This window comes from Phaethon aethereus (assembly GCF_964289735.1).
Source record: "Phaethon aethereus genome assembly, chromosome: 6".
NCBI lineage: Eukaryota > Metazoa > Chordata > Aves > Phaethontiformes > Phaethontidae > Phaethon > Phaethon aethereus.
This window is the reverse complement of record NC_138580.1, coordinates 13,186,738-13,201,009: the sequence shown is the minus strand read 5'-3', so window position 1 is coordinate 13,201,009 and position 14,272 is coordinate 13,186,738. Positions and strand designations below refer to the sequence as shown.

Sequence of the window (14,272 nt, the reverse complement as noted above, 5' to 3'; positions counted from 1 at the left end):
CAAGATGAAAACAAACTAAAGATGGTTGCAGAAGGCTTATTATTATCAAAGAATGGAAAATAATAGACTTGTGCATATGCTCAGCCTTCTGCTACCATCATGTCACTGTGTATTACCATTTTCTGTTACTGAAAATTAGTCTATACAGCATGTATTTCCTTAATCATGGATTTATTAACTCTTTCACACACACACACAAACCTACAATGATTCTTTTGCTTTCATTACCTAAAAATGTTAGGGGCAGTTTTCTTGGTATCTGCTGAATAGAAACTTACTTGGGTTTAGAATCTGGAATTTCAGGTGTTTTCACTTTCTTTCATACCAACACATTTTAAATTCAGATGGGCCCATATCCAAGCTCAGTCCAACCCTCATTTTCCAGAAGGTGAACTTTAGCTCCTTTATCATTTGAATGTTGATTGTGTAGCATCACAATAAAACCACACATGCTCCTTGAAGGCATGAAAAACTTTCTTCTGACCCTTAGAAAAATCTGCCAGTTTTTCCTAAATATAAAGCTGGCTAATAACAAGTTCTGTAAGTAATTACACAGCACAGAGCACACAGAGCCTTCCTCTTACTGCACTAACGATATATGCTTCAAGAGAACCCTGAGGAGTGGCAAATTTGTAGTATTAAATGTGACATTTTCAGGGAAGAGTTTAAGAAAGGAGGGCCAATAGAGAAGATGAACATAAGGAAATATTCAACAGGAATAGAGAAACGGGGCTTCACTCGATAAACAAATTTTACCCTTTGTGTCAATCTCTCTCTCATTTACCACTCTGAAAGTGTATGACTTCGAGTTCTTCTCAGCAAGTAGCCCCTTGCTCCTAAACATTTAGTTTTGGTCTGTCCAATGACTGCAGATTTATGCACTTGAACTCTTTCACTTCCTAGCATTCTATAAATAACCCCCATCTGGTCTATCTCTCCTTGTGTCCAAGGCTCTTCTCCCCCCAGCCTAACTCATACAGTCCCAGTTAGCTAATGCCTTCCTTTATATAAACTAGACTTTTCAAAACTTGATCTAATGCCTAGGTTCTTTATGTCCCTCGAAAGAAGACTCTAGCAGCTGCTCACCGTTACTACACACTAGATCAAGTATTCAGAAGTGGATCTATCAAAGAGGTCAACTCTCTCCTGATACTACATTAACTAATCTGCTGCTATTTTAAACTTTGCTTAGCTTTGTTATTCCTTCTACTCCACTGCACCACTCATCATAGACATATTGCATTTCATAATCCATTTACCCAATTGATCAAGATGATTGTTCTGCAAACAACTCCAGCCTTGTAAATTTTAACCATTCTGCCTATTTTAGCATCACAGAATCATAGAATCTTTGGGTGGGAAGGGACCGTTAAAGGCCATCTAGTCCAAACACCCTGCAGTGAGCAGGGACATCTTCAACTAGAGCAGGTTGCTCAGAGCCTCGTCCAAGCTGACCTGGGGTGTTTCCAGGGATGGGGCGTCTACCACCTCTCTGGGCAACCTGGGCCAGGGTTTCACCACCCTCACTGGGAAAAATTTCTTCCTTAGATCGAGGTGAAATCTCCCCTCTTTTAGTTTAAAACCATTACCCCTTGTCCTGTTGCTACAGGCTCTGATAAAAAGTCTGTCCCCATCTTTCTTATAAGCCCTCTTTAAATACTGTCAGGCTGCAATAAGGTCGCCCCGGAGCCTTCTCTTCCCCAGGCTGAACAATCCCAACTTTCTCAGCCTGTCCTCACAGCAGAGCTGTTCCAGCCCTCTGATCATTGTTGTGGCCTCCTCTGGACCCTCTCCAATGGGTCCATGTCTCTCCTGTGCTGAGGGCTCCAGAGCTGGACGCAGCACTGCAGGTGGGGTCTCACCAGAGCGGAGCAGAGGGGCAGAATCCCTTCCCTCAACCTGCTGGCCACGCTGTTTTGGGTACAGTCCAGGATACAGCTGGCCTTCTGGGCTGTGGAGTGCACATTGCTGCCTCATGTCCAGGTCTTCAGCCACCAGGACCCCCAAGTGCTTCTCCATGGGGCTGCTCTCCATCCCTTCATCCCCCAGCCTGTGCTGATACCGAGGGTTGCCCTGATCATCTGATAACATATGGCAGCACAAAATAAAACATGAAGAAAACACTAACACAAAGCCAACCCTGCAACTACCTGCTTTTGGCCACAAAACTAAATTTGTCTCTTTTCTTCATTGTTTGCTATGTAGGAAACACGGGGATACTCTTGCCCATATCTTTATTCCTGCAAGCCTTTCTCATCTGGGTCTTCCTATTGATTTTGCCACAACTACTTACATAACTGAAAGGATTACTCTCGTAGTTTGAAGCTTCCAGGATCAGGCCCCAGTTCTTTACCTGTCTTAATAATTTATTACCTAACCTGTATATGCAGAGTGTGTAGAATAATACATCCTGTGAAACTTTGTTAAAAGCCTCTGAAAATCCCAATATGTCTGTTGCTTCCCTCCTATCTAGATCAATATTTATTTAATTTAAAAAAGGAATCCAATTTGCTTGACATGATTTACTTTCCACAAATCCATGCTGACTCGCATTATGATGCTGCACCCTTATTAAACTGTATGCAACTGTGGCCTTATGCTGCTAGGAAGTGTATTTTTGAGACTGCATTTATAGGCAGTGGAATCCTCTGAGGGCTGCAATGCCCAACACAAGGAATTCAGCACATGCTTATTGCCAAACTGGTCTGTTATTTTCTAGCTTAAACTGTTTTCCTTTAAAACACCAAAACAACATTGACTCTTTTCAGATTATTTGATGCAAGCTTTTAGTTCTGATATGTATTGACATTGCAAATCATGGCCATGTATCAGGAGTCGTCCTGTGCCCAGCATTATAAAATCCCTACGTAGAAACAGTCCCCAACACCCAGGGAGTTTAGACTATGGCAACAGTCCCACTGTTGATCTTATTGTTGGGTCTCAATTAGAAGCCAGGACAGAGGAGCAGGAACAGACAATCAAAATGTCAACAGCACATAGCTATACAAAGGGACAGGCAGCTGTAGGGTTTCCTTCTGTTTTGTGTTCATGTCCCAAATTATGCTCCACACTGTTCAAGTGACCTTAGGCAGGCTGTTCCTCCCGCGGTGACATGAAGCCCCTCCAGCGATCCCACTGCTCACTTTTCTGATCCCACACTTCACCTGGAGAGTGATGCTCAAATACAACGATGCTCTACTGTCTCAGCGTATTGTCTCTTGCATCCTTAGTCCTATCTGCTCAGATAATGGGTGGTGTTCTCTTTAGCAAGCAGACATGCCAACACAGTATGCCACTTCAACACTTGTCGTCTTATAAGGCTTCATCTCCCAGTTCTGCTGCTGTCATTGAATTCTGCATGGCTGCTTGGGCTAAGTTCCATCCAGTAGTGTTAGAGGGGGCAGAAACCTCTCCGCTTTCTCATTCTCTACAATTTGGCAGTTCCCAAAGTATTTCCAGAATCTCATCCTATTCCTAAGCATTTTCCCAGCTACTTGTCTAATGAAGTTTCCATTTTTATTCTTCCTCCCCTCCGTTTCCTCTTACCACACACTAACAATGCACTGAACTGAGCTCTTACTGATTTCTTAGAGGACAATTTGTATACATACAACAGTCAGAATGGGCTGGAGTATCTCAGTATGTACTTGCCAGACTGGCATTCATCAGGACTGTGAAACAGAACAAAATCCCATTGTAGTAATGGGACTTTTTAACCCTTTTGACAGGATGTCTAAATGCCCCTTCAACCCCAAGTGTAATGCCAACAGCTGGGCATGGAAACACAAACCTACTCAATTCCAACCGTGACATAAATACAGAATTTGTTCAGGTAGTATCAAGCTGCTTGTGATATTTCTCATCAAGTACCCTACCTTGAACTCCATAGGGGTGTATTTCTCATTCTTGGGAGTTGTGTTGCCCTTGTAATGGAGATGGTTGGGAGTGGTTGGATGGATAACGGTCGACTCCTGGGACTGCCTCTGACAGCGCTGGCAGTACACGTAAATCACAAACGTTAAGAGGCTAGAGCCGAAGAAACAGGAGACCCCAGTGGCAATCAGATGGATGAGACTAAAACCTGCAAGAGAAATTACAAAAGATGCTATTTTTAAAGAACAGCCTTTTTCCCTCTCCTGACAAAACCACAGGTGCAAATCAGAGCTATGACATCTTGGGATCAACATTAATAAGCTGTTGAAGCCAGAGTCTTACGTTCTAACACAAACTGACATAATCTCCCTGCAAATCGGTCTCCCCAGTGCAGCTCTGCCTTGTGCAGTTTAACAGGTTCACGCATTGTTTTCTCAAAGCTCCCTTCCTTTCTCTCCTCTCTCCCCTCTATTGATATTGAAACTAAACATTGTGTTAAGCTGACAGCTAAAGAAATGAGCCATACAAACAATGCACATTAATGGATTCCAAAGCATGTGCAAGTCATGGAAATAAGGGGATAAAAATTCTCAGTGCTTCTCTGAAGGGGAAAGATGGGAGGGGAAAGCCCTTTTTGTCGGCTGCCCAAAAAGCCTATGGGACTCTGTGTGGGGTGGGGGAGATACACATTCCTCCCCCGTGTAATCCAAGTGTGCTCAGAATTCTTGCTTATTCATTGGGTGGCATTGCCTTGGCCATGTCTGCATTACCTCTGAGATGTATTTGTACCACTAACAGTGAAATAGGGGTCCTCAGGGGAATGGGAAAGATAAGGTGGACAAAGGAAAGGGGGGAACTGCTTGAAAAACACTTCTTTGTTGGCTTTCTCCACAAACTGCAAAGGTAGGAAGCTAGTTGCAGGCCGGTGCCAGCTGGGTAGCTACAGTGCAAACATTTCAAACTGAAAAGCTCTTGGACTATAAAAGCCTCCTACAGAGATCTCTCCACGTGGGGTTGCAGCAGCACCCTCCAAGCACAGCTCTGACCTCTGGAAGGAGCTGTAGTTGTGCATCCCACGCACTGGGAGGTACCTAATTCGCAACTCCGGCTGGTGGGGGGAAGACAAAGTCAAACAGTACTCCTCATTCCTCCTGCACCTCAGAGAGTCTCAAACCCCATGGTAAAACCAACCACCAACAGATTTCCACTGACAACAGAACAAACAGTAGCGACTTTTACAGCCACCAAGTTAACGAAGCAACCAGAAGCAATCTTGGGTGGCAAAACTTCATGACCCTGTTGTCTTTTGCCATGTGCAGGGGGGGAACTACAGAGAAAGAACCAGTGATGATGACTCCGAGTGCTACTGCCTTTCCTCTTCCTTCGCTCTCTCATCTTTCAAAGAGGATTAACAGGGGCCCTAGTGCCTGGGGGGGACCCCTGACTGCTTCCCCCAGGGCAGCTGTCCCAAGGGATGGCCACATCTGCTCGGTGGCGACTGCAGCAGCAAAATTCCCGTAATACTTAAAAAGTCAATTCATTTAGACAGACTGCTGTGTCGGCTTGACTGTGTGCAGAGAAATGGAAGGGACTACTCAGAGAGTGGCTTTAAATGAGGTTCATTCTTAGTCTGATCACGGTGTGCATTTTTTTGGTGCCATCTTACATTTTAACTGATATGCTTTTCAAATAGAGAATTCTGCCCATTAGTCTACTGCTCTCCTCTAATCTTTAGTTAAAAAATATCCTCCTGAGTTTAAAAAGAACAAAACCAATAGAGTTCTACAGCAAAGTAATGCACTTCAACCATAATTACAGTAAGGAACATCCAGATTTTATTAGACTGACGAGCTACATTTATTTTTTAAACCACACTATAAAATTCTATTGCAAGATTACCACTTTCTATTGTGTTTTGGATGATGGTCCAAAAAACCAGCAGAAAGATGATAATTTCCTACTAAATGTTACAAGACTTTTTCAACAAGACATTTCCTTTCTAAAAACCTCTGCCTGCTTTACGTCACTCATGAGAGCTAAAATACAGAATATGCCACCGTGCTCAGTGAAGCCACATGACACCCTGTCACATTCTCCTCCTGTCCAGCTTTGTTTATATTGTGGTGAATGTTTCATTTCACTGCTACATTTACCAATTCACTACAGTAGGAAATTTTTTCTAAAACATAAAGCTCTCACATTTCCCTCTCACCTTTGAAAGACCCATCTGATTTTTCAGGTGACCTTTAGCCATACTTTAGGGAAAAAACAAACTATTTTGTTAGCAGCATGTGAGTCCCCAGGGGGAAAGCTTTCAGGTTCATCACTTTGAAAATATAGATTTTCTGAGATGCATCAACAAAATTTCTATTGATTGGCTTCTTTGCCAAATGTTGTAGAACACTAAGTAATAAATAATATTAGCTATGGTAAAATGTAGATTGCAACAGCAGATACAATGGTGGTGGTAGAAGAAGGAAATGCGGATACAGTGCACAACAGCAGAGTGCAAGCCATAGGAAGGAGTCCTGGAACTGAAGCAGATACGTTGCACCCTCTGAGGGAGCAGAAGTGACGCAGAAAGCCAACTGTTACATTGCAGGTGCTGAAATTCCATTGATTGCCCCACAGTCACAAACTGAGAGGCCACATTTCCATGCCACAGGTAGCAGGCCTTTTTTGTCATGATCCCCACAGGGAGAAGAGATTTTGGCAGCCTGCAGATCATCTAGATTTCAGGAAAGCAGGGATGTGACACAAGCAGGAATTGACACGGTTGTTAGTGTGAAACTAGCATTTTAAAATGTCGAAGGAACCTGCCATTTTTTTCAGTCTGCATTTTTATAATAGGGGCTCCTAGGGCAGTGGAAAAGTGACACTAATGACTGGATCTTTCCAAGTTACATGCAGAAAGGAGACACAACTTCTGTGAGAGGTGAGGACTTGAATGAAAGTAAGCGCTTGGAGGACAAGCATAAACTCTAATCTTGTCCTATATCAGCAAAAGATGTGTCTAAGAGACCCTGTTCACTGAAATCTTTACAGGTTATTTAAAAACACCTGCCTCCAAACAGCTGGAAGCTTACAGTGGTGGAATGAGGAATATGTCTTCCTTTCTCCTGAACCACTTACCCTGTGGGTAGAGAGAGACAAGCAATGTAGTAATTAATGACCCTCAGTGGCCAGCCCAAACCCTGAAATAAATAAAAGTCTTGGAACTGACAAGTGGACATGCGATACATTCCTCCTGTCTGACTCAGACAGCAAGACTCCAGTGGAATTAAGGCTATCAGTGGGATATGAGCTGTATAGATTAATGGTTTGGTTGATACTGCACAGGGAGAAAAGAAGCCAGGTTAAGATAAAAATAAGATATATAGTTAGTGGTACCCTACCTCCACAGTTCGTGCTCTCATCAATGCTGGAGGCTGGCAGGATCACTAAACAAAGAGAAGAACATTGGAGAAAGTTGTCATTTTGCCATCACTTTACTTCTTTAAATAATTAAACCCCCTGTGCTCCAGACACGAGAAGCTGCTCACGTGTTCTGCAGCAAGCTGAGAGTCTTTCTAAATTGAATGATAAGCTCAAGGGTGTGAAACACATGCAACAAAACCTCTCCAAAGACCTGACAATTCCAGTACCGTTACCTGATCACTGTTTAGTTTCTTCGATTTAGGGGAAAGAAGATAGCTGAGAAAACCATGAAAAAGAGGAGTACCGTTGCCTAGAGATCTCAGATTTTAAAGTCAGGGCACTGTAATCCAGAAAAGAACATGTGGAAAGGTGTTATTCAGTCTAGACCCATATCAAATATTTGCCTGAATGATTCGATTTCCACAAAAGACAAGGTGGAAGTTGTTGATGACCATCTGTCCATCAACGGTGTCACTCTGTTAGACCCTTAGTTAATCTCCCCACTTCACACACCATTTTTCTCCATCTCCCTCACCTTACTTCTTTGCTCCTTTGGGATGCTTCTTTGGATACCTGAAGTCAAGGACCTTCTGTTGCCCATATCCATTTGAGGACAGAGATAATTTTTATAACCCAGCCTGAGATGAACTATGCAATGTTAAAAGCTTCAATCCAGGTGAAGAAATACTAGTTATTTATTACAGATCTAGGCAATTCTGTTTTTTAAAAAAAGCCACGCTGCCTTTAAAGGAATGCCAGTTACCCTGTGCCTGCCACAGGGGAGTTTATAACATGTTTGTTTGCTTGTTTTTCTAGAAGCATCCAAAGTCAATTTATAGTAGATAAAATCTCAGCCTAGCTTGACAGTCAGGGCACAAGCTCCTGTCCTGAATTGTCCCACCCTCTCTCTCTTCCATGACACTGTACATACCAGGAATTTCATTATACAGGCAATCTTGGTACTGTGTGCTGTTTCCGACGCACTGAGAAGAGTCTGGGCTGTGTACCTCGCAATAACGGCTGCGGTATTGGATGCCCTCTTCATTACACAGGCTCCACTCTGACCACTCTGACCAGCCACCTGAAATCCAAGATCAGGAAAACACAGACAACGTCACCAAGAAGGAAAAGGATCCCTTGTAGATACCAAAGGATGTCTAGATCCTGGCCTGGGCCCCTCTTACACATCTAATCCAGGGGCCTTTAAGTGGATTTAATTTTCTGAATACAAATAATGATGCAAGCATCATACCCTACTTGTCAGGTTGTAGTTTTCTTAATATGGACTGAACAAACTCTTGGTGGAGCACTGTGCAACACAGACTTGTGTTAAAAGCTCCTATATCAGCTCTTAGGTTAAAGATGTACAAGGAGCTGGATGGGGCAATGTTGCACCAGGACCTCCAAGTTTTAAGGTGGCCTCCTAGGGATACCCCAAGCAACCAGCACAAGTTACAGCAGTTAGGGTTTTGCTGACGTTCCTAAGTACAGGAGTCAGCCTGCACTGGATCAGAAATACACAAAGGCAGTTCAAAACCAGTACAGATCTAAACCCTTGTCCGTTGAGTTGTAGCACATGCTCATCTGCCTGTCTGTGCAAGAAAAAGGAAGGACTGTCGCTTCAGCAACTGTACAGATTGATGCTTCATGACTCCTTTTGTTTGTCTTGTAAGCTTCCACATTGAAGAACCAAGCTCCTGCTTTTTCAATTACTTTAAATGGATCAGCTGTTAAAAACATTTTGCCTGTCCAGCACCAGAATGCCAGAGCATGGGCTAGTGAACCAGTAAAGAGAAAGGTGATACATTGCAGTTGAAAGGATGTCTTCTTTTTCCCTGGCTCAACGGAATTTCCTGAATGGACAGAAAAGCTTCTAACTGATGGTGTTTGTGATTTATTTTTTAAACATTTTGCAGATGTGCCTTGCTCCCATCACCACCTGAGTGAGGTGGAGCAGGGACAAGAACTGGCTACCTTCACATGGGTGTGTGTTGCAAAGGGCCTCCTCAGTGTGCAGACCAATGCAAATATCCTCTCCACTAGACGGAGCTGGATTGGTGCAAGTCCGCGTGCGCTGATAGTGTCCTCCTCCACAGGTTGCTGAGCAATGAGACCAAGGAGTCCAGCAAGACCACGAGCCTTTCACTGAAGGACATTAAAAAGCAAGGAGAGAGAGGTAGATACTGTTGGTTACTCCTCTCACTGTGACAAAGCTGGAAAGCCCCAGTATCTCACCTTCCAGATCCAGCCTGCCCAGACTAGCTAGCAGTTTCTTGCACCCCAGGACAGTTTGGCCTAACAACAAGAACTTCATATCAAAAGAGGGTACAAGTGTTCTGCACTCCGCAGATGCAGAATGAAGTCTACGCACAAAAAGACTGCATCATGAAGTGCCAAAATAGAAACTATTCTTTAGGGTAGTCACTGAAATATTCTATTCTATTCTATTCTATTCTATTCTATTCTATTCTATTCTATTCTATTCTATTCTATTCTATTCTGTTCTGTTCTGTTCTGTTCCTTTTTTATGAAACAGCATTTTCATTATTATTATATTATCTCCTGATGCTTCATCTGTAGCAACAGCAGATTTACTTGGGAAAAAAGTGCTGTACAACCTAAGTGGAGCTTATATGACACCTTTCTGTGGGGGCCCTGAGTCCTCTAGTTCCAACCTTCAGGAAACAGAAACTCAGAGGCTTTATCTGAGCACAACCTCATTACAGGTTAATAGTAAAACTAGGGAGTGACTTAAGTTCCCTGATTCCCACCCCCCCTTGTCAGGCTACTAGACTGCCTGATTTGCAGGTCCACATGCCATTATTTCAGAAGATAATAACCTGATGACTTAGTGCAAGATAAACCCAGGATTTGTGTATACACATTGAGTGAGGCAGGGAAGGAGGGAGACACAGAGAAATAGTAATCATGCACTCAGAACAGATTGTAAAACATCATAGTGTCCAAGGGCAGAAAACAGCACAGAAGAAGGGCACAGACATTAGTGAAAAGCCACTGAGAGCTTCCAAAATAGTACTAATAGCTGCCTTTATAGAGCTGGAGTTATTTTCTTTTTATAGGCCATAGAGTGCAATATTTGACACTCCTGCTATGCTCTTACTGCACATTCTGATCATATTTTCCTATCTGCATTGGAATTTTATCTTTGTATTGAATTTTAGAATCATCATAATACTATTATGATATAGCATTTTCAAGTGTAGGTCACAAACGATATTGTCAAAGGTAGATAATTGCTAGAACTGCAGAGAGGCAGGTAATTTGTGTAAGATCACTTAAATTTAGTTTAGATAGTTATTACAGAGCAAAGAGAAAGATAAGTGAGAGAGAATACAGTAGTCAATGGTCTATTATTACTATTCTGGACCAGGAGTGCAACATAAACATGAGGACAAACTCGAAAACCAGGAAACCAGGCAAGAATACTCCCTGCTGGCTGTGCAGGAAATGGTAACTGATGTCAAGAGTAGATGCCCATCGCAAGAACAATACGTAAGCAGGAGAGGGGGAAGAAACAAGTGTTCACAAGAAGAACCACCACATCAAGCATCTCTACACAATATTAAGCCACATTTATTAAGCCTGTCTCCTCATTAAGGTGCAGATGCATTGTGATGCCCTCCACTGGATGAAGCACCAAACCTTCTTGAAGTAAAAAATTGCTAGACAAGCCACAATACTACTTCCTCTAGAGGATTTGGCTGTGTTACCCTTGAGCCTAGGTGAAACATAAGTCATAGCACTAAAGATCACATACAAGGGTCATTACAATAGTCTTAAAAAAAGTTAAGGAAAAATCCCCCAAATTTAAAAAAAAAAAAAAGCAGCTTGGAAATACTGATTTTTTTTTTGTAGTTTTACCATTAAGATGGGGAAGAATACCTCTGAATTTCATGCAGGAAGATGGTCATGGTTACCTGGGCAGGGGTGTGGATTGCAGTCTTGGTACTCCATCGCTGACCCCACACAGGGCAAGCCGCCATTTTTAGGTTCAGGGTTTGTGCATGTTCTCTTCCTGATCCTAAAGCCCAACTCACAGTCCCTGGAACAGGAAGACCAGGCCCCCCAAAAGGACCAGCCCCCATTGATAATCCGTGCAGAGGTCTTACCAGTCTTGAGGAGGTCATCAACAAGAGCTTCAAGGAAAACAAACAAGACACCACATGATCACAAATTAATCAGTTGTTGGGCTTTTAGAAAAGACTTCCACTCATGAATAAAATCAGGACTTATGTGCCCTGGGGAAGAGTTTCTGTTGAAAGCCCTTAGCAGGAGATTTGTCCCACAGGGTTACAGCTAAGCTAGATGCAAAATGAAAGCTCTACACACACCAACTGAGTCTACTGATAACCTTGATAAATGACCTTTCTGGGAAGCAAACTGTGGCAGTTGAGGCTGTGCCCCTCACACTGCCTTGCATCACAGCAGTAGTGAAGGGAATGACCCCAGAGGCAGTGCACAAGGGGACCTCTAGAGACAAAGAATAGTAAAGACACGCTGTCCTGTAGAATGGGTCTTCTCTTCCTCTCTACACACTCGTTACTTGCCAGTTCTCTTTGGGGCAGACTGGCAGTAGCAAGAACAAATCTATAAACTGCCATAAGCACAGAGCTCACAGCTGTGAGGCACAGGGCTCTCTCCATCCCAGCCATTCTGCAGTGACATTAGTTGTACATGTCAAGACTTATGCAGACAAAATCAGGTTCTTGCTGTTCTGAGAGGATTCCCCCTTTCACCACCAAATACAGGCTTGCCCTATGGTCCCCCAGAGCTGGCAAGACGTACAGTCAGTATCACACACTGCTGAGCCATCATTGGGGCAGAATCGACTCTCTGTCTTCTTCCTCCCAAACTGCAGCTCATGGGGATCAGACAGCTGGGCACGGCATGTGTAGCGGAAGCGCTGCTCCTGGCGGGCACCATTCTGGGTGATGTTGACAGGCATCCAAGGGGTCCAGGGTGTGTTTCGGCGCACCTCTGGGCAGCTCTCTGGGTTGCAGGTCTTATATTCCTGCCAAGAAGGAAACCCACTCTGTCCTTACTTATTAAACAGCAGCAGTGTAACTGACAGAGATTTATTTACACCCCAAAAAATAAGAGGGTACCCTCTGCATCTAAAAGAACCTCCATCCACCTTATCTGACCTCACAGACACAAGCCAGTGCTGGGTACAGCACAAAATATGTTGACTATGGAGGCAGTGGTAGTGCATAGCTTTAGGTGGACCTCAAGGGTGAGCTATGTTTGCTATTTTTATGTCTTCCTCAGGTCTGTGTTTCTTTGCTGACTCAAAGTCCTGTGGGGCTTCAAAAGCTTGGTATATTACAGGCAGGAGAATAATTCAGGCAATAGATAATAATAACAGCTGCAAACACGTTATCTGCTGTGACCCTGAGATGCTGCTCTCAGGTCAGCCTAGAGGAGCCCCATGAGGACAAAATGTCAGTAAGGTTTATTCCTTGAAAAGTTTATTGTTTTATTTTTAAGATGGGTTTAGATTATCTCTTTTTACAGCTATTTTTGTCTGGTTGGCTTTTTGAACTCTCTAGTAAGGGCTATGAACCATTTGCCATCCTTGGTGTAGAGCATCCATTGAGTATAGACAACATTCTGGTTGGATGGGGATGGGGTGATTTGGGGTCTTTACAATTCTCGCCGTTAGTGGGAGGAATTCCAGTGACAAACATTGCGTTCTTGTTTAAAAATAAATAAATAAACATTTTTTTTCTGGCAGAGGGAAAGAAATGTAATGCTTCAGGACTTTACGATTCTAGAGTAAATGCCAAACAGCTTGTGAACAGATGGGAGGTTCCAGATCAAATCTGCTTACACTGAAAGAAAACTCTCCATAAAACTAATTAAAAGAGCCGCATGAAACAACTGCCAGAGTAGAAAAGGGAAAATAAAGAGAGAAAATGGGAGGCCATTGCCTCACTGATGGGTTAACTAGGTGTTTGACCTGTTGTTTACTCAAGTATGACAGTGAGACTCATATCTGATGCATGCAGGGCCTCCTTGACTCAGCAGGATCATCCTTGGGAATAGGACAGAAGAAAAATAGTGTATAGTGCTTTCAGGTAAAAGGACTTGATATCTAAGCCTACAGAGGCCTAAAGTAAGTCCACGGTACACCAGTCTGTCCTCACTTGTGCACACGTGCACACACACACACTGACACACACACCCCAACTTCATTGATTTTGGGAATCTACCACCTCTCCGCTTCCCTGTTCATTTCAGCATCCTCTCCAGCAAAAGTTGAGGATAGCATTTTCTTTTAGCTTGAGAAATAAAACCAAGATGGAGAGAGAAGTTAAAGACCAAGTCCCCAGATGCTAGATGTCAATAGGTGCCCCTTATGCAACGTCAATAAACAATACATACCACAGCACAGCCTGGACATGTATTTCCATTTTCACAGGACCTTTGCCTTGAATGAATCCCTCCACCACAATTCACACTACATTTATTCCAAGGACCCCATGAAGACCAAAAAATTGGTAATGGACATGGACTGTTCTCATTACAGAATCTGAAAGAAGAAAGCACATTGATCAAAAAATATCCATGTCAGCACATCGCAGGGACAAAACGGTGATGGACACAAGACTGCACACTGCATTTGGGTGCAATTCACGCAGGCACAGAAAGCCAGCAGAAGACTGACACAACAGTCGGATTAGCAATATTCTTCTTGACAGCAGAGAAACTGTACCCTTTGTACAGAACAGGGAGTGGTTAACCAGGCTGAGCTCACTGAGATAGTTGGAGTAAACCATCAAGATCAGATCTTTGAAAGTACTCTAATCTCAAAACTTTCGTGCACTGAATTCACAAAAGAGCTCATAAGCTGAAGCCCATGTGTCATAAAGAGAGTGGATGGTAAATATTTTCAATGGGATGACTAATGGGAGATCAACACAACAGTGGTCTGTTACTAATGGCAAGTGCTAAACACTTG

The 14,272-nt window shown here is 43.2% G+C and overlaps 1 protein-coding gene across 1 annotated transcript in view; it reads right to left on the bottom strand.

The window, feature by feature from the left end:
* The window catches only part of SEMA5B (semaphorin 5B), a gene marked incomplete at its 5' end in the record, with an annotated part of 139,886 nt that overhangs the window by 15,618 nt on the left and 109,996 nt on the right, over positions 1-14,272 (bottom strand). The window contains 7 exons of the mRNA XM_082001596.1: positions 3,876-4,081; positions 7,269-7,313; positions 8,222-8,371; positions 9,265-9,435; positions 11,229-11,447; positions 12,097-12,322; positions 13,696-13,843. Coding sequence (XP_081857722.1) covers positions 3,876-4,081; positions 7,269-7,313; positions 8,222-8,371; positions 9,265-9,435; positions 11,229-11,447; positions 12,097-12,322; positions 13,696-13,843 — 1,165 coding nt within the window. The remainder of the gene's footprint in view (positions 1-3,875; positions 4,082-7,268; positions 7,314-8,221; positions 8,372-9,264; positions 9,436-11,228; positions 11,448-12,096; positions 12,323-13,695; positions 13,844-14,272) is intronic.